This window comes from Bos indicus, chromosome 11, assembly GCF_029378745.1.
Source record: "Bos indicus isolate NIAB-ARS_2022 breed Sahiwal x Tharparkar chromosome 11, NIAB-ARS_B.indTharparkar_mat_pri_1.0, whole genome shotgun sequence".
NCBI classification, from domain to species: domain Eukaryota; kingdom Metazoa; phylum Chordata; class Mammalia; order Artiodactyla; family Bovidae; genus Bos; species Bos indicus.
Genome location: NC_091770.1, coordinates 102,649,505 through 102,669,030, shown reverse-complemented (window position 1 = coordinate 102,669,030; position 19,526 = coordinate 102,649,505). Strand labels below are relative to the sequence as shown.

At 46.4% G+C, this 19,526-nt stretch overlaps 1 protein-coding gene across 9 annotated transcripts in view; it reads left to right on the top strand.

Annotated features, from left to right (window-relative positions):
- The window catches only part of TSC1 (TSC complex subunit 1), a 52,292-nt gene that overhangs the window by 20,701 nt on the left and 12,065 nt on the right, over positions 1-19,526 (top strand). For 5 of the 9 annotated variants that reach the window (XM_070799498.1, XM_070799501.1, XM_070799497.1 and 2 more), the window contains 14 exons: positions 632-784; positions 2,929-3,073; positions 4,572-4,726; positions 5,105-5,178; positions 10,800-10,975; positions 11,787-11,899; positions 12,238-12,349; positions 12,668-12,783; positions 14,554-14,623; positions 15,040-15,144; positions 15,395-15,953; positions 17,001-17,044; positions 17,616-17,782; positions 18,767-18,949. In XM_070799498.1, coding sequence (XP_070655599.1) covers positions 632-784; positions 2,929-3,073; positions 4,572-4,726; positions 5,105-5,178; positions 10,800-10,975; positions 11,787-11,899; positions 12,238-12,349; positions 12,668-12,783; positions 14,554-14,623; positions 15,040-15,144; positions 15,395-15,953; positions 17,001-17,044; positions 17,616-17,782; positions 18,767-18,949 — 2,172 coding nt within the window. Of the gene's footprint in view, positions 1-631; positions 785-1,401; positions 1,546-2,928; positions 3,074-4,571; positions 4,727-5,104; positions 5,179-10,799; positions 10,976-11,786; positions 11,900-12,237; positions 12,350-12,667; positions 12,784-14,553; positions 14,624-15,039; positions 15,145-15,394; positions 15,954-17,000; positions 17,045-17,615; positions 17,783-18,766; positions 18,950-19,526 lie in introns of those variants that run through there. The other 4 variants (XM_070799502.1, XM_070799504.1, XM_019971063.2 and 1 more) reach the window with 4 other exon arrangements.

Below are 19,526 nucleotides of genomic sequence, written 5' to 3'. Positions count from 1 at the left end.
ATTTTGATTTGTCTTGAGTTTGTATGTACTGGTGATTTACTTAACTGGGATTTGAAGGCCTTGCCATTGTCTGCCTTTTACAGTACATCTTGGGTTGTTTTTTTGTTTGTTTTGTTTTTTTTCACTCTGGGCTGAATTTTAACTTCTACTGCTACCGGAGTTATATGTGGGGCCAAACGACGGAGGTGAGGCCCTGGTAGCAATAAGCAGCTGCTTCCAGCAGGATCCCCTGAAGCTTCAGCAGCCTCCACTTATTAGAGGCTTATTAGAACAGTGGTTATTCTAAGAAGTGGCCTGTTTGTATTTCAGAAAGATACAGAGGAGTCTCCTTCCCGCTTACAGACCTGTATTGTGGGGACTCTCTTTCAGGAGTTGCAGACTGGCTGCCCTCTCTTAGGACTAATGCAACACAACAGTGTGTTTGTTTGCATGGCTTTAAAAAAACCTTGAGTTTGATCTCTTTACCTGCATGAGCTTTTTTTACATCCAAGTGACCACTCAAGAGACTGGCGTTGGTCACTCCTGCCTATCCTCGTGTGCACTTCACGCATTCACATGAGTGTCTCCCTGGGGTCCCTTGACTTTCCCTAGCTTTACTGAGATAATTTCTCTTGTTCTTGTGCATGTTCAGCACCTCTTGGACAAAATGAATGAATACGTGGGCAAGGCCGCCTCTCGGTTATCCGCCCTCTTGCTACTGGGCCACGTCGTGAGGCTGCAGCCGTCATGGAAGCATAAGCTCTCTCAAGCACCTCTTTTGCCTTCTCTACTAAAATGTCTCAAGGTACGATGTTTGTAAGGATTTGCATGGAATAGCTTCATCATATAATTTCTGAAATTCTGAGTACCTTAAAACAAGCCAGCTAGATTTTAACTTTGAGAGTTTAAAAACTCCTAGGCGTTTGGTTCTTCTTGTAATGTAACACAGTTCAGACTTGGTACTTAGTCAGGTCTCAGTGCATCACTGTGTCTAGTGCATGTGTGGTCCAAGCAAATACGGTCACTTTTTGGTCAGATTGGTTCAACAATATGCTCTCCCAGCCCTCTTTGATTTCATGATTGTCTAGCCTTTCCTAGTTAGAAATGTACTGGTTTGTCTTGGGGGAATCCCTATTTCTGCATTCTCTTTTGGCTAATAGCAAAATGGCTAAGACTTTAACTATTTAGGAGCAGGTTCTGGTCACAGCTGTAACTGAGGGTTTTTTGGTAGAAGCCCTTACCAGACTGCGTCCTGCTTTTTTTGCACTCAGCTTAGTGCACTATTCTACAGAGTCAGAACCTAAGTAGGGCCTTATGGTTTTAGTTTTGACCATAGCTTACTGAAATACTTAGGGCATTTGTTTAATCTGTTTTAGTTCCTGGACTTGTTTCCTACCTGTAAAATAGGGAAATGTGGGTAATGTGAGCTGCCTGCACCTCCCAGACGTGAGGACGTCCAGTACTGTTGGTTCCAGGGTGGCCACGCCTTTGAAGGTGTCTGACACAGCACCGTGCAGGTTGATTTCTATCTCTGCCAGCAAAGGGCAGCGTTTATCCTTCCTAGAGGTGGGTCTCAGGGAGTCATGGTGGCAGGGCATCATAACGATGTGCATTTAACAGCTTAATTTTTTTAAATGAATGGGTTGATGAGAATATAATCTGATTTTGAGGCACACTGTTTAGTTCAGATTGAAGAATACTTAACCTTTTCCAAAAGAATAAGCCTTGAAAATTACTTACAAAGTGTTAACCCAAACTTTCAGTCAGGATGTTTTGTTAGTGTTTTTGTTTTTGTTTTTTTTAGTCAGAACTCATTACAGATTCTTGATTCTCCTATCAGTATTTTGTGATTTCCTACTAGATATCTGCCATAACAGATGGCTTGGTGCTCGATGTAAAAACTAAATCTATTTAAAACTGTATTTCCAGGTACTTTCCCTGGTGGTCCAGTGGCTCGGACTCCATGCTCCCAGTGCGGGGGGCCCAGGTCCTGACCCTGGTAGGGGGACTAGATCCCACCTGCCACAGCCAAGAGTTCTCATGCCACAGCTGAAAACCCTGCATGCTGCAGCCAAAGACCTCCCATGCTGCAATTGAGACCTGGCACTACCAAATAAATAAAGTCATATTTATTTAAAAAAAAAAACAAAAAAAACCAAACTTTATTTCCAGACTCATAGGTTCCTTTTTCATGAGGAATAATGAATGTTCTAACCTGCATGGTGGTCTTTTGTTTAATGTCTTGTTTCTTCAGTCTGAATTCCAGTCACTTGGCAGACATTCATAATTTAATTATGGGTCAGGTGAGCTGCTATAGCTAGTCTGAGTTAATTTATTATTCATTGGTTATTAAGTTCAGTTAGTCTAAATTTGTATGACTTGATGTTTAAATTGTAGATGTGGTCAGAGGTCCCCGTATCTTTTTTATTTTCTGGTCTCTAAATACTGCTGTGAGGTGAGCCACTAAGAAGATTTGTTAGTGCTATACTCATTTCTTATTAAGGTATACTTCTGTTGTGATCCTTTGGAAATAGAGAATGACTTATTCACGTATTAGGTCTTTTTAACTGACTTTTAAAGAGTAAGTACTTCATAATTGGGCTGAATGAACAAGAATAGCAACATTTCTTTGTTCTGTTCAAAAGCAACTCATGCTTCCCGCCAAGGGCTGTTTATAGCACATCCAAAGTATCTGGGTTTGGGGTTTTCTAAGCCACGTTTAAGCGCTGCCCTGCATGAGTTTGGTGCCTGAGTGTAGTCCCTGCAGACTCAGCCTGGTCGAGCTGGTCCTCAGCGGCTTGTGGTTCAGTGTTGTGCCCCAGCATCCTAAGAGGTAGGACAAGTCTATGCCGGCGTTCTAACTTGAGAACCTCTTAAGTGTGCAGATCTAATGCTGCACACCTGAGAGGTGTCTCTTCTCGCTTGACCTTCCCTCCTTCCCTCCTACAGATGGACACCGACGTCATTGTCCTCACAACAGGAGTCTTAGTGTTGATAACCATGCTCCCAATGATTCCGCAGTCGGGGAAACAGCACCTTCATGATTTCTTTGATATCTTTGGCCGTCTTTCGTCATGGTGCCTGAAGAAACCAGGTAAAGATCTCCTCCTATACCCGTCATGCTGCACCAGGTGAGTGCTTTTGTGAGTGATGAACGGTCATGTGCTGGAAGAGAAGAACGTGTTAGAATCCTGTTGCTGAAATGGTTGGTTGTCACCAGACAGGTGAGGGAACACCTCAGGTATTTTCCACCAGGGGCACAAATAAGAAGCAAAACAGGGACTTCCCTGGTGGGCCAATGGCTACGACTCCAAGCTTCCAGTGCCAGGGGTGTGGGTTCAATCCCTGGTCATGAAACTTAGATTTCACATGCCAAGAAATTAAAAAAAAAAAAAAAAAAAAGGCATGACTGTTGAAATGCTGTCCTTATTTTGTTGGCTTAAGAGGATTAGTTGTCAGAGAAACTGAGTGGTGGGTACAGCTTCCTGATTTTCAATAAACTGAAAAACAGCTTAAATCTGTGTTGCAGCAGCACGGGACTACGCTTGTGGGGCGTGTTTGTTCTCCTCTTGGTCTGTAGTGACAGAGCACAAGCTTCTGGTTCAGAGAACTCATCTATTGTACACGTGGACGGAGGAGAGAGAACGCGGCTGTTTCTGATTAGTGTTCTAGCTTTTAGTACAGGGGGTTTTGTTTCTACATCAACAGGTAGTACAGCTCTATCAGAATGACTCAGAAGCTGTAAACATGTGAACTCTGGCTCTTTTGGTCCTCCCAGCACGAGATGTTCACATCAAAAGAATGAAATGGATAAGCCCTGGGAAATGGAACACTGTGGCTTCTTGTACCGGATTAAGTAACAAGCCCGAGGCCTGTATGATGCCGACTTGTCTAGTAGGCTCTTCCTGGGGAGAAAGGAGTGGCCTGTCCTTTTTTTAGGGGGGCTTTATATATACCATTGGGATTTTCCATAGGGTCTGGATAAGGCTAGATGAATTAAATTTTCTGTTTCTCCCACTCTTAGCTCTTTAAGCTAATTTCAGATAGTAGCTTTTCTGTAGTTACGAATCTGCATAGCTAAGACTACGAACTGTTTTTAAAAGGTTCTCACACATTCATTCCACAAATATATGAATGCCTGTTAGGCAGCAAGCTCGGTGAGCGCTCTCAGGGCACAGAGGTGAGTGAGTTGGTGGTCTTCTTGAGGTGTGTACTGAATCAGGCTGTGGAGATGTACGATGACAGCTTGCAGGGGGTGTTCTTGTAAAGGTGCTTCAGTATTACAATTCTAGGGGCCCTGTGAAGGGGCGCCTAGAGAGGAGGCAGGGATTAGATGAGTGCACGCCTCTGTGGGCCACTCCAAGTAGATGGGAGTTTATCCAGAGGCCAGGGGAGCCACCCATGGATCTCAGACAGTGGTGTCTGGTATGTTCAGATTTGGGTTTTAGAAAACTGCTCTCCTTTACTTACTGTCTTCGGGGCAAGGCGGGGCACACATACGCAGAAAGTCCCATTGGCAGCCTGTGTGCGTGTCTGTCTTGCACACGTGTCCCGTGTCCAGCTAGGACCCCCCCGGTGGATTTCTTTTTTAGGCCATGTGACAGAAGTCTATCTCGTCCACCTCCACGCCAGCGTCTACGCTCTCTTCCATCGCCTGTATGGGATGTACCCTTGCAACTTTGTCTCCTTTCTGCGTTCTCACTACAGTATGAAGGAAAACCTGGAGACTTTTGAAGAAGTGGTCAAGGTAAATGAACACCCATTTGTTTGCCGTTTAGTGTACTATGGAGATGGGCTGCATTTGTAAGTTTCGTATTAAATGTTAGGGAAATTTTGAAAAGAAATTCAGCCTTCTTGCCATCTTGCCCACTGCCCTCAGCCCTGGTAACTATGAATCTGTTTTTCGCCTTTATAGGACTTGCGTGTCCTGAACATTTCAAGCTTATGGAATCATAGAATATGGTTTTTTGTTCATGGCTTCTTTCACTTAATGTAACGTTTTAAGATTCATCCACGCTGTGGCCTGTGTCAGTACTTCATTCCTTTGTATTGTCAAATACGTTCTATTGTGTAGAAATACAACAGAAATTAAGCCTTTTATAACTTGTCAACCCAACTCTTTTAGCCAATGATGGAGCATGTGCGAATTCACCCGGAATTAGTGACTGGATCCAAGGACCATGAACTGGACCCTCGAAGGTATGGAAACTGAACTAGTGACAGAATCTCATAGACTCACTTGAGAAATTGAACACGGGATCTCAGAGGTGTCCCTTTTGAGATGTTATTGGAGAAGACAGGTTTTTCTGTTTATTTCATTTTAAAGGACTTGCACAGTGAAGCATTTTGCGTGCATGAGTCTAAGACATACTCCTCACTGACAGAGGAAGAGGTTGCATTGCAAGTGCCTGTCCCGCAGGACCCCAGTGGGCTGGGAACCCGGTGGTCTGTGATCGTGCGAGGTGGGCGGTGATGGGTGTGCTTGGAAACAAACACTGTGGGAAGTCTGGACGTTGAGTGGTCGGATTCCCCTGGTCGCTTTCTCCATCCTGCTTAGCCAGGTGACTGCCATTTTCCACGGGACCTGGTGGAAGTGCCCAGTTTTATCTCTGGAGAAGTGGAACCTGCCAGCCTCCTTAGTTGAGAATGCCAAGCATGGTGGAACGTGGAGCTGAGTCATGACCAGAAAGGAGGGAGTGAAGTGAAACCCTGCACACCGAGCTGTGGGAGGCTCAGCCCTTCCCTTGCTTCTCTGTGGCTCCTCCCCGGGCAGGGAGTTGATGCCTTTTGGAGGAGAAGTGGTCCTCAGATATTGATGTTTGAGGATCTCCCCCTGAAAAAGATGACTCACTGCTTGATCACCTCAGCAAATCTCAGATCTCCACAAGCCCTCCCTCTGCTACACAGACCTTTTATCTGAGCAACTTGCTGTGAGGTACATGTAGAGGAGCTTAGAAAACGTGTAAGAAAAGTTTATAGTAATGTATGGATGCTTGTGCAGACACCACTTTAAAAACATGGGACAGTACCCTCTCCATTTGTAATCATCTTTGTCCCTGGTCCCTGTCTTACCTCAGAAACACAACTGCTGTTCTTGCTTTCATTTTAATCATTCTCTTACTTAAAAAAAATATATGTGTATTTGTTTTTAGTTATTTTGTTTTTTGGTCGCAGTGAGTCTTTGTTGCTGTGCACAGGCTGTCTCTAGTTGCAGCGAGCAGGGGCTACTCTCTGCTGCGGTGCGTGGGCTTCTCATTGTGGTGGCTTCTCTTGTTGCAGAGCATGGGCTCTAGAGCATAAGGGCTCAGTAGTTGTGGCTCGTAGGCTTAGTTGCTCCATGGCATGTGGAATCTTCCCAGATCAGGGATTGAACCCATGTCCCCTGCATTGGCAGGTGAATTCTTAACCACTGTGCCACTAGGGAAGTCCTCTCTTGCGTGGTTTGACCACATGTGTTGTTTCATTTTGAAAGCAAGCAAAGTCTGGCCTTGGAAAAGGCAGTCTTGTCACCATGAGATGAAGGTTCCCAGGAGGTAAGAGGAAGAACCAAGAGGGAAGAACACACGGCTTACCCTAGTCAGGGCATCTGGTGAGACCCATAGCGAGAGCCAGGTACTGAATGTGCTGCCGAAATACGGCAGAGGGAGGAGACTGCTCTGTGTGCCCTTGTGGCAGCTTCCGAGTATAGGTCAGAGAAGAATCCTTCTGTGGGACGAGATGAATGTCCTTAGCTAATCTAGGGAGAGTAGGCACTTCATCAGTGTATTCATTAATCAAGACAAGCTAAGTCACAACACGTTATCTAGGCCAGGGTTACCTGCGCCGCCTAGACGCTCTGTCCCTCAGTTGGAAAGATGGTTCGGTGGCAGCAGAAGCCTTAGTGAGGGCCCGCACACGCCTGTCTCAGCGTGCGTTCTGGTCTCAGCGGTCGTCTTCTGTGCCTCGTGTGTGGCCGCCGTCTGCCTCTCGGCTTCTCTGTGCCTCTCACCTGTGCACATTCTCCTGTTTCCTCTATCTCATGCCTTTTTGGGTTCACTCCTGTTTTCATGGGATTTTAGAGAAAGGATGCTGTTTTCTGTGTGGGTATAGATTTCTGGGTTGGGAGTCATTCTCATTCAGCGGTTGGAAGGCGTTATTCCATTGCCCCTTTGCCGCCAACGCTGCTGTTGAAATCCAGAGACATTCTTATTTCTGATCATCTGCGTTTATTGTCTTCTCTTTGCTCTCAAAGTACCCTGAAACTTCTAGTGATGTCCCTTGACATGAATCTGTTCTCATTTTTCAGTCTGGAAGCTCTTACCTTTAAATGCTAGGAAATTTTCTGCAAAATTTTCTGCGGTTATATTGTGCTTGATTTCTTTTCCTCTGCTATCTCTGTCTTTCCTTCTAGAACTCTTAATGTTCTGATTGAGACTTCCTGGAGTGGGTCTCTGCTTTTCTTTGCTCTCCTGTTTTTTCTTTCTGCTCTCTTGTCCTATTTCCTAAAGATTTAATTGTCTTCAGCTGTTAATCCTTCTGTATTCATTTCTGCCACGTTTTCAGTACCTAAGAGCTCTTTTTAGTTCTCTGGATGCTCCCATTGTTTAAAATTGTAGCCTGTTTTTGTTTCATGGATGCAGTCTCACGTCTTTGATAAGACTGATGGGAGTTTTTTTGTTGGCTTTTTAATAAGGTTTTCTTTTTCCTACATAGTCTGTTTTCTCTAAACTGCTCTATTGTTGTTGTTTTTAAAATTTTGAGGCTTTCTGCAAAGATCTGGTGATCCACTTGTATTTGGATGAGGAGACTAAAAACCTCTGTTCACAAGGATGGGGCTTGTTGACTTTGTGCTTTCTTGTAGGTTGTTCTGAGCATCTGTAGGAGATGCTCATATCAATATTGGTTTCCTTTTGAGTTGGTCAGACTTTTTTAGAAAAGGGTCTTCTGATCTCTAGTCTTCAAGAGTTGGGCTACTCCTGGAGAGTAGAGACTGCTTGGTGGGAGAGATGAGTGGTCTTGGCCTTCAGAATGTACATGCTCACTTAACTCCTCTCTTTAGAGTGCCTCGGTCCCTTGACTGTGTTGAACCTCTTCAGATATGAGTCCAGATTTCGGAAAGCCAAGTGGGATCTCGGGGCTCAGGCAGCGTTTACCCCACCTTCCTGATTTTAGCTGCCCTGATTGACCTGTCGTCACTCATCTCCAGTTCCATAAATACTTCTTGTATACAAGTTCTTTTGCTTTTCAAGGATTCTCTAGTATAAGTCAGGTTGACTTTTAGCTTTGAAACATTGGCAACTTAGGATTCTGCTTTCTGGGATTCAGTCACTACTTGCCCTCTGGCTTTCTGGTTTCAAACACGTGGTGCTGTTCTCTTTTCTCATTCTTCTCTTTCTTGTAGGTTTATATTTAAAAGGAAACAAATGTTGGTGGGGTTTGGGGGTATTGTGCAGTTGCATGCACACGTCCAGTCTGTTGTGTTAATTAGGAAATCTCCTGGTTCCACTTATAGAGCCTCACTCACCATGGATAGGCGGGTCATCTGGCCCTTGAAGAAAGGTTCTAGCACCAGAGACAAGAGACCAATGTAAACAGTAGATAGAGGAGCTAGCAAGAAACAAGGATAATGCAGAGAGCAAAAGAAAACATCTACAATAGTTGTAGAGATGAGACATTAGTGCATATGTAAAGTTCAGGATGCTACACAAGAGACTAAAGAAAGCAGTGCTGAAAATTTAAAACTATAGCTAAAATAAACATTTTGATAAAAGAATTGGAGGGTATATTTGAGGATATCTTAGAGAGCAGAATCAAAGGATAGAAATGAGTTAGATGAAAGAAATTTGAAATAATCAGTCCAGAAAGTCTAACATCCAATATATGGGGAGGAGAAAACTTTGGTGGGGGAAGAAATTGTGAAAGAAATAATAGAAGAAAATTTCCAATGCAAGTACAAATGATACAAGAAAATACAATCATAGAATTGAAAGACATGAGTTTCCAGGTTGAAGAGGTTTATGTAGTTCCCAGCACAGTCAATGAAAAAGAATGCTACCAGCTCAATACTGTGAAATTTCAGGAAAAAAAAAACCAGTAAGGATCAGAAATCAAAATGAGGTTAGCTTCTGAAACACTTTCAAAATGGAGAGAAAAAGATTTTCAACTTAGAATTTTATTCCCAGCCCGCTTGCCTATCAAGTATGAGACAGTTTTAGATACGCAGGGACTCAAATTTACCTCCCATGTACCCTTCTTTAGTGAACCATTGAAGCGTGTCCTTCACCAAAATGAGAGTAAAATCAAGGAAGACAGAGGCCAGGAAGTGGGGGACCTGACTTAGGGTCTTCGGCAAGGGGAGTCTTGGTATAACTTGTATAGCAGTGCTAAGAACAACCAGTAGGAGAGGGAGGGCTCTGGCAGGCAGCTCTTTAGGAGAAGGTGAACAATCTCAGTAGATGGTTTGCATTTTGTTACGTCAAAATTATATTAGGCGTTTTCCTCCAGCTGTTAGAGCAAGTTTAGGAAGGATTAGTATTAGATACATGGAAGACTGAGGCAAAGAAACAGAAAAATTTAAACTCTAGGAGAAACTAAATTGTACAGAAAGGGAAATATTATAGAATACTCTTTAGCTTAGCTGTCAGTGGTACTGATCTAGTCATTATAAAGAATCGTTCAGAATCAGTTTAGAAACAACAAAACAGTGATCTACTATTTTGAGAGCACTGGGGAGGAGGGAAAGGGATCTGTGGAAGTGACCTAAACGCTCACCTACCGTAAGGACGTTAATAGTTGATGTCTAGAAATTCAGTTGTCAGAAATTTGATGCCTAGAAATTTGGAGGTAGGGTTACAATTTAGCTGGAAGCTGAGCCCAGAAAGTTCCTTCATGCTCTTGGTGGCCAGTGTCCTCTCTCACTCCTGGCAGTCATGATCTGCCGAAAGCACGCTTTTGCATGGTGGGGTAACTTTCTGTAGACCCTGTCTCTGGTTGGACCTTAGGTTGTCTCTTTTCTTCTGTGACAAGCTGTACTGACTGTTGTTGTCCATCTTGATATGTGTCTGTTTCCACAGGCTGATTTCTTAGGCACGGAACTCTGGATCACACAGCAGGACTCTTGAGACAATTCTTTAAATATCCTCATGGGCTTTCTCTAGGTTCGAGACATGCTGAGCTGTATTTCTGGTCTGGGGATGGGTTAGAATCCTGAGGCTTTGATGGGAGACCTTAAGTCAGCCTCAGCTGCCTGGCAGTTTCCAGGTTCCCCTGTTCTGTTATTACTTTTGTTCCAAAGGAGAGTCCCCTGCTGACTGCTCTGCATAGTCTGTATTCTGTTTTGAGGCTGTGCCTGGTCTATTGTTGCTGAAACTTTGGTTTCAGAGTAGTTTCTGATAAGTTGATATAACCATTTTAAATAGGGTATAGGTTTGTAAGGCTTCCCTGCTGGCTCACTCCTCCTGCAGTACTGGAGACCTCCTGCAATGCCGGAGACCTGGGTTCAATCTCTGGGTTGGGAAGATTCTCTAGAGAAGGAAATGGCAGCCCACTCCAGTGTTCTTGCCTGAGAAGTCTCATGAACAGAGGAGCCTGGTGGGTTATAGTCCGGGGTCACAAGAGCTGGACATAACTTAGCGACTAAATCACCTCCACTATAGGTTTGTAAAATGAATGGCTAATTCCTTTTATCATAGTGCTAGTTTGTACTTGGGCTGGGGTGGTTCTGCCTCATTCTTTGCTGTTCACAGTTCAGTGGCTGGCATTGAGTCTGCACTCCGAAGTATTTGATGGTTTGATTAAATGGATTATAGCTTGCATTTCTTGACTTTGATTGTCTTCTACAGGTGGAAGAGATTAGAAACACATGATGTTGTCATAGAATGTGCCAAAATCTCTCTGGACCCTACAGAGGCCTCATATGAAGATGGCTATTCTGTGTCTCACCAAATCTCAGCCCGTTTTCCTCACCGTTCAGCCGATGTCTCCGCCAGCTCTTACGTTGACACACAGAATAGCTATGGTAAACAGTGACTTTGGTGCTTACCTGTTCACAACCTTGTCTCTGGAAGCATTGTTTATCGTTGACTTCAGTTTCTTTTCCTACAGTAAGGCTTAGTTGAGCTCCTAGGAACTGTTTCCCAAATACTTAAAATTTGGATTTGTCTCCGTTTTCTCCTGATTAACTTCTCCCCTAAGTTTAATTCACGATCTTATGACTTTAATCTCCACCTTGATAGTATGTCAGCAGAGTTGGGCTGTGTCCTCAACACTTAACAAAGAAAATGGATGGAAGGATATGACTTCTAGGCTCCTGTTTATAAAGGAAGCTTCTACTTTTTCAGACGCCTTTAGTGAGGCCCTCTGGGCTTGTCACATTGACACAGTTTTGAATGAATCTGGACAATTGGATTAAATAAAAGTCTAGGCTTATCTACAGGTAGCACCTGCTGAAATTGTCATACAAGTTGTGCTTTTTCAGGCTGTTCTGAAGCTTAATGAGACATCAAACCTTAGTGAACTTTATTGCTAAAGAGTATTATAAAGTGTTAGTCACTCAGTTATGTCTGGCTCTTTGCGACCCCATGGACTATACCCTGCCAGGCTCCTCTGTCCATGGGATTTTCCAGGCAAGAATACTGGAGTGGATTGCCATTTCCTTCTCCAAAAGGGTCTTTTAAATGCTACTTTATACCCGTGGACATTAGGAGTCCCCTCAGCCTTTTTAAATGTAGGGAGCTGAACGCTATCAAATGGTCTCGAGGACCATTGTTCTTTGTCAGAATGTCTGGAGCCCCACGCTGACCCCATGTGTTCTTTCCCTTCCCTTGTAGGGAATGCTACTTCTACCCCCTACTCTACTTCTCGGCTGACGTTAAACACGCCAGGGCAGCTACCTCAGACTCTGAGTTCCCCGTCGACACGGCTATTAGCTGAGCCGCCACAAGTACGCTGTGAACTAGTGTGCCTGCTTTCTTCTCTACTTGCTGGTGAAGCTGGCCTTCGGGGTCAGGGTGTAGCCTGTGATTGGGAAAATCTCTCACTGCTTGTTTCAGGAGTTAGTTTTAAGGATGTGTCATGTTTGCAGAGAAAGTTAACTGTTGCCACTTGGGTTTCTCTTGGCGTCTAGGCTTAGAAAATGTAACGTGTCTCTTGATAAAGCTTTAGTAAGATTCCTTTTCCCAGTTGAAAGGCTAAATTTAAAATGATCGTTGGTCACAGGCTTGTACCTCGGGAGGTGGTGGTGTTTGATTCTTGTTGTTGACCTGCCTGTTAACTTCCTAGGCTACTCTTTGGAGCCCATCTGCAGTTTGTGGGATGACCACTCCTCCAACTTCTCCTGGAAATGTCCCACCTGATCTGTCACATCCTTACAGTAAAGTCTTTGGTACAACTGGTATGTATGGCCTAGGTTAGGTTTGGCTGGTTCGGGCCTGCCTGTTATGATAAGGAACAGTCTCCTCTAAGGTCTAAGGGTTTGAGAGCCTCTTGGTGTAGGGAACCTAGTTTTGATGCCTAATACAAATGCCTGGAGCTTTCAGAAGTTCAAGTGAGCCTTAAAAAAAAAGACAGGCTGATATAGACTCTCCAGAAAGTGAAGTGTAGCAGCTTTCTTTGCAGTACTAGTTAGGCTGGGAAAGAAGAAAAAGTGGCGGTTTTCCTAATCGTTAAACTAACAGTGTGTTTGTGTGTGTGTTCTGCTCTTGTCTTGGAGCAGGTGGGAAAGGAACTCCTCTGGGAACCCCTGCAACCTCTCCTCCTCCAGCCCCACCCTGCCATTCGGACGACTGCGTGCACCTTTCACTCCCACAGGCCACGGCCCCCAAGAAGGTTTGCCAGGCTCGTCTGCTGTCCCCTCGCCCACGCACAGAGACTTGCTTCCAGCCTCTCTTTGGGAAACCTTTTATGCCAGTTAGAAGTCTGACCTAAAATGTAATGGGTTTGAATCAGATCAGTTGAAAATAGACCAATCAGCAGCTCTCATAGAATGTGGTCTGCTGACCCTGAGGATCCCCAAACCTTCTAAGAGACACTGCCAGGGCAAATCTACTTTCATAGTTACTCTTACGTGGTCATTCGCCCCTTTTTTCTGCATTGGCATTTATACTCATGGCATAGAAATAGTGGTGGGTAGGATGGCTGGCCCCTTGGTACAAAATTGCACTCTTCTAGTGGCATTGCATTCTTCTTCCTTGATGTGTTCTTTCAGTTTGGCAGAAGAAAAGAAGCAACAACCAAAAAAAAAAAAAAAAAGTGCCAACCTTGAGTATTCTATAGAAAGAACCCACGTGTTTAATATTGTTTGTGATAAAACAGGAAGTAGACTTAAAGCAGTCTGAGTGCATACCAGCACGTGGTGGTTTCCATACGCGCTTGTGACATTATTTGAGTTGAGAGCTGAACTGGTTGCGCTCTTTTACGCAGCAGCAGTCTTATTTGAAAGAATAACTGGTGACAAACCACGGTTACTCAGACTTGAGTGTTAGGCAGGCAGTTAGCTTCTTAGATGACAAACTGGCTCTGTCACTTGAAGATAAACAACTGACAGTCTTTGTTGCCCATGATAAAAACGTGCGATTAGAATATTAAAAAACTGGTATCTGCCACCGAGTGCTTGATAGTGTCCCTAAGTCTTTCATGACGAGATTGAAAAGTCTTGAGAAGCTTGGTTGATAGTTTTGAATTTTTGATATCATATAATGAAGTGTTTTAACACTTAGAAGATGTGCACAGCTTGGTGAGCCAGTGTTCTGCCCGCCTTGTGTGTGATGTTAAAGACCCACATGTAGATAATACCTTGGGGGGGCAAGGGAGACCAGTGGATCTTACTTAACACGATGTGAAGAGTGAATTGCGATGACTTCAGGTTCTGCTCCATAACTGACCTTGAAGAAGAAATACCCTTGTCGAGTTTCAGAGTAACATCAGAGATGGCTTTCTGCAGTTATCTAAAAAATCTTTCTGCTTTTTATAACTGCTTATCCGTGGGGCCTAGAGTTTTCTTCGTACGCTTTAGCCAGAATAACATGTAACCCAGCAGAGCAGAGGCAGCCGTAAGAACCCAGCCTCCTTCCATTAAGCCGTATATGGACGAGATCGCAGAAATGTGAGACCACTTGACCCTCTCACTAAGCTTACCTTTGTTTTGGGAAATACAGTTACGTTTCATGGAAATATGTCATTTATGTTTACATGGGTTGGGTGGGGTATTTTTCTGGCCGTGCTGCACAGCTTGTAGGATCTTAGTTCCCCGACCAGGGATTGAACCCGCCTCCTCAGCAGTAAAAGCATGGAGTCCTAACACTGAATCACCAGGAAATTCCTGGGTTGGTTAAGTGAATTAATATTTTTAAAATTCTGTTTTAGTTTCTGGTGTGGTAACTATCAATAGATTTAGCCACATAAACAAAATCCTTGAGATTCTTAGTCACTTTTAAGAACAGAAAGGCATCCTGACACCAGTTTGAGAACTACTGGGCTAAACTTTAAACTCCTTTATAATATACTAAAATTTGAGGAGTTTAGGGTATTTCTCTAGCATTAGAGATCATGCACACAATTTTCTGCCTTGTGATATATAAACGGTATCTGTCGTTTCAGGAAGAGAGGACAGACTCCGCAAGGCCCTGTCTACACAGACAACCCCATGTTCCGAATGACAGAGGATTAGGTAAGGCCTCTGGGTAACGGTGGAGCTTGCTTGACTCTTGATGGGTTGGGTTATAGTGTGGAAACGGAAATTCCAGAGCACCACGAAACACTGAAGCCAGAGATAATGAAAAATGTAATTCTAAAAGCCAGCCTCATAATCGCATCCCATGAAAGCTGCTAAGTACTTGTGTCTTGACCTGATCAAACCATGGCTTTATCTGTTCTCTGCAATGTTGAGAAAGAATGGAGAGTTTTGACTTCTGTGGTACCTTGCATTGGATCATTGTAACCTTTTGGCTTTGGGAGCTCCAGAAGAGAGCTGTCTCCCCCGTCTTCTTCAGCAGGAGAGTCAGGGTGGGCCTGTCCTGTCACAGTGTGAGCAGTTCTCGCGGGCATGGGGGTCTCCAGCGTGTTTGTCTTGTTTTCTCTGTATAGAAGAGCTGCACGGAGGCAAGGGATCTGTCACTCTCAGTGATCTTCCAGGGTTTTTAGGAGACCTGGCTTCTGAAGAAGACAGTATTGAGAAGGATAAAGAAGAAGGTAACGTGTGCAGGGTTCTGGGCTTGTGGAGATGCTGCACATTGATAAAGCCCTCATTTTCTGCCTGAGAACCAGGACTTAGTATCAACATGCACAGGACTGCCTGCTTTTTCTTCCTTTGGGGGAGGGAGATGGGAGTTTTGTTCTGAGCCCTGTGCCTGGTCCCTTCGGGTGGCACAGGGCAGCACACAGCCCCACACTGCCCGACCTGACCCAGATGCACCGTCTCTTCCCTCCTCCTCCTTTGTAGCGGCCATATCTAAAGAGCTGTCTGAGATCACGACGGCCGATGCCGAGCCCCTGGTTCCTCGAGGAGGCTTCGACTCACCCTTCTACCGGGACAGTCTGCCGGGCTGCCCGCGGAAGACCCTCTCAGCTTCCTCCAGCACTCAGGGCACCAGCGCGAACCCTGAGCCTTTAAACTCCTCCCTGGACAAGTCGGGGCCTGACACACCAAAGCAAGCCTTCACGCCCATAGACCTGCCCTGCGGAGGCACCGGGGAGAGCCCTGCCGGGAACAGGGAGCGCCAGGCCTCTCTGGAGGCCAGCATCCTCACCCCCAGCCCCTGTAAAATTCCACCTCAGAGGGGAGTGGGGTTTGGCAGTGGGCAGCCTCCCCCATACGATCATCTTTTTGAGGTGGCATTGCCAAAGACTGCCCATCATTTTGTCAGCAAGAAGACGGAGGAACTGCTCAAGAAGGCAAAGGGAAGTGCAGAGGAGGACTTCACGCCCTCCGCCTCCCCTATGGAAGTGCTGGACAGGCTGATACAGCAGGGAGCGGACGTGCACAGCAAGGAGCTCAACAGGTGAGGCTCGGCGCGGGCCTGTGGTCTGCACTTTCCACTTGGTTAGGAACTACAGGAAGCGGGTGGGGGGAGGCAGGAGTTCCTTTTCGTGTGCTCCCCAGAGGCAGCTGGTTCTCTGTTTGGTCAGGGTCCTTCTAGCCCATTGCCTTTTCATACCTGCGAACGTGCATGTCCTCTGTGCATGCTAACCTCAGGCCATTCCGTAGATAACTGGCCAGAGAGAAAGGAGTCTTCTACGCATAGACCCCCCCTGCGCTGTGAGCAAGCGTAAATGCTTTCACGTCTGCTCTCTGACACTTGAGGATGAGCTTATGGTATTCAAATAATATAGAAATACTGGTCAAGAAGTCGCCTTCTCCAGCTACAGATTTTTTGTTGTTGTATTTTGGTACCATAGCCCATTAGATGGAAAATAAAATCAACGTTTCAGTGCAAGGTCAAGGTGGCCTATCCCCACTTCCTGCTCTCACACAAGGGTTAAGAACCCCTCTGAATGGCTGTTTTCAACCCTTTTTTACTATGGTTTTCAAAGGTGACCTAGGAAAGGATAAGAGAGTCACTGTCCATAGTAGTGCTGTTCCTAAACAGGCTCTTAGGGGGTGCGGGCTTTCCTTTTTCTTCTGCAGAGTGACCTCAGTGGGATCTGACAGGTGACTTCCTGTGTAAGGTCTGTCTGAAGTGAAGTTTAGTGTCGTAGGCGCGGGTGAACCACCTGCTGCGTCCTTAACCTGGACAGCAGTAGCTTCTCAGCAGAGCCGCACCCCGTGTGTGGCGCAGGGAGGGTTGAGAACAGCGCCCAGTGTGTTTCTCTCTCCCTGCGTGAGGAGCCGCCCCGCATATACAGGCTGCGGTGTGAGCTCTGAGTCAGGGGCCTCTCCATTCTGGAGACGCCGTCATGCTTGCTGGGGCCTCTGACCCGCTCTGTCCCGGGTGGACTTCAAGTTTGAAACTTGTCTCACGCCTCTGGCTTGTGATCACAGGGAAGCGATCTGCCTAGTTTTTCCAGCTGAGATCAGTAACTTTGTTACTCGACAACTTTCTTCCTAGGTTGTCTTTACCCAGCAAGTCTGTCGACTGGACCCACTTCGGAGGTAAAGTTGTTACTTCAGCTCCAAATCCAGCTGGCAGGGATCTGCCTGCTGGTGGCCCTTTCTGTCCTTGAAGGAGGTGCCCCTTCCTGCCCACTCCAGCTGGGTTATCTGCTTGGCTACATAGTAGCTCACATGTTGCAAAGTCAGCATTTCCTATTTTTGAAAAGTGGCAAGGAGCCCAGTGCTTGAGAGCAGAAGTACAGGAAAGCAGCCCTCACGCCAGGCTTCTCCCTAGAAAAGATCCAGGTGAAGTGAGGGATAGTAGGAAGATACCCATGCAGCACGGAAAGGAGTCTTCAGTAGACACACACATAACATATTTGGGGAGATACACAGGGCTCTCAGGCATCCTGCCTCATGCCCCTCCCTCTGTGTTCCTTTCAAAGGGAGATAGGTAGCAAGCACTGCCCCCCCCCACCCCACCCCTCAACCCCCAGTGACTGGGAGCCAAGTGGTCATTGGCAAAGCAAGTGACTTCTTCCTTCAAGAATTGCATTAAGCTCTGGGCGGGGCCTCGGTTGAACAACATGTAAAAGGCATCTCTGCCATCCTCCCTCTGCTTTAAAATCAGGCTCTCCTCCCTCAGATGAGATCCGCACCCTCCGTAACCAGTTGCTTTTACTGCACAACCAGTTACTCTACGAGCGTTTCAAGCGGCAGCAGCACGCGCTGCGCAACAGGCGGCTCCTGCGCAAGGTGATCCGGGCCTCGGCTCTGGAGGAGCACAACGCCGCCATGGTGAGCCCACGGGGTGGGGCGGGGGGCGGGCTCTCCATCTGGCCCCTCGCACCAGCTTCTGGCGGTCAGCCCGTGAAGGGCCGCATCCCCACATTCCCTTGCAGCTCTTGGCACCCGTGGGGACAAGTCATTTTTGGTGTTTGTTAGTCTGTAATGGGCGGTGATGATAGCAGAGGAGAAAGGTGATTTTGTTTCTCCAGATGTAAAACCAGCTCTCGGGACACAACTCTCATGACAAAAACTCATTGTGGGGTGGTGAAGCCAGTCAGAGCTGGACATGACCTTGGCTCCACGGCCCTGTTACCTTAGGAAAGTAATGGAGCTTTTGGAGGCCCCTGTCACCCGTTACGTAAAATGAGAGTAGTGGTAGCTTCTCCTCCTTAACTGGGGATGCAGAGAGCACCTGCCCAGTGCAGGGCAGGGTGGGAACCCAGTGTCTGTCACTTTAGTGACCTTGGCCAGTACCAGTGCTCACATCAACACTGGTGGTTGCGTGCTGAGTCGCTTCGTGTCCGACTCCTTGCAAGCCCAGAACTGTAGCCCAGCAAGCTCCTCTGTCCATGGGATTCTCCAGGCTAGAATACTGGAGTGGGTTGCCGTGCCCTCCTCCAGGGGATCTTCCCAACCCAGGGATCAAACCTGCGTCTCTTACATCTCCTGCATTGGCAGGTGGGTTCTTGACTACTAGGGCCATCTGAGAAGTCCAGTGCTGATGGTTAGGACTTCTGAAAGTATTGGGAGCAGGCTGATGGCTGAGAAAAGTTCTTTAAGCCACTTCTGATCCACTGGCTAACGTGCAGTCTGGAAGCCGTTGACCAAAAGCCAAGTTAGACAGCAGTGAGCTGTCAGGTTCCAGGTCTGGGGTTACAGCCTCAGGGTAGCTTGTGACTATTCAGGTGAAATGTCTGCAGTGTGCGCTGAACTTGAGCATCACTGCCCAGGCTGGAAGGCAGCTAAAATGATGGCATCTTTGGTGTCTGCTAGAAAGACCAGTTGAAGTTGCAAGAGAAAGACATCCAGATATGGAAGATTAGTCTGCAGAAAGAACAAGCCAGGTACAATCAGCTTCAGGAGCAGCGAGACACAGTGGTCACCCAGCTTCATAGCCAGATCAGACAGCTTCAGCACGACCGGGAGGAGTTCTACAACCAGAGCCAGGAGTTACAGGTACGAGCTGCAGAGCCGGCCAGAGAGGGCGTGAAAGCCCTGGCTCGTCTGAGGTCACGGCGGCGGGGCTTCGTGTCAGGTGCTCCTAGGGGCAGAGGTCCCTGGCTTTCCGAGTCACAGTTCTTTCAGCAGTTCAGTAACTTTGTCCCGGTGCTCCACAGCTGAGAGAAACACCTGACAGTTCTGCTTATTAAGCATATCCAAACAGTTTGGGCTTTGGGTCCTAGCAATTTGAGAAAAAAAAAACATTGAAAATAACACACGTGCATTTTTTTCAGTTTTCAATTTTATTTTTGAATAACCACAGCTACTTCCGAATGCGGAGTGTGCCTATGGGCGCCGCAGAGAGTCTCAGACCTTGGAATCCTGAGACACCGGCGCCCTGCGTCCCTGTTTGACGTTGCTTTCCTCACGGTGACGCGTATTACAGCAGCCGCCTGAAAGCACACACGACAGCTGGTGCTCAAGCCCTGGGCTGCCTCCAGCTGGTAGTTCACATCGTGACCAGCAGGTGTCGCTGTGTCTCCCTCAAAAGCCCCGCAGCGCCCCTGTGAGCCTGCTGTGTAGCCCTGGGGCT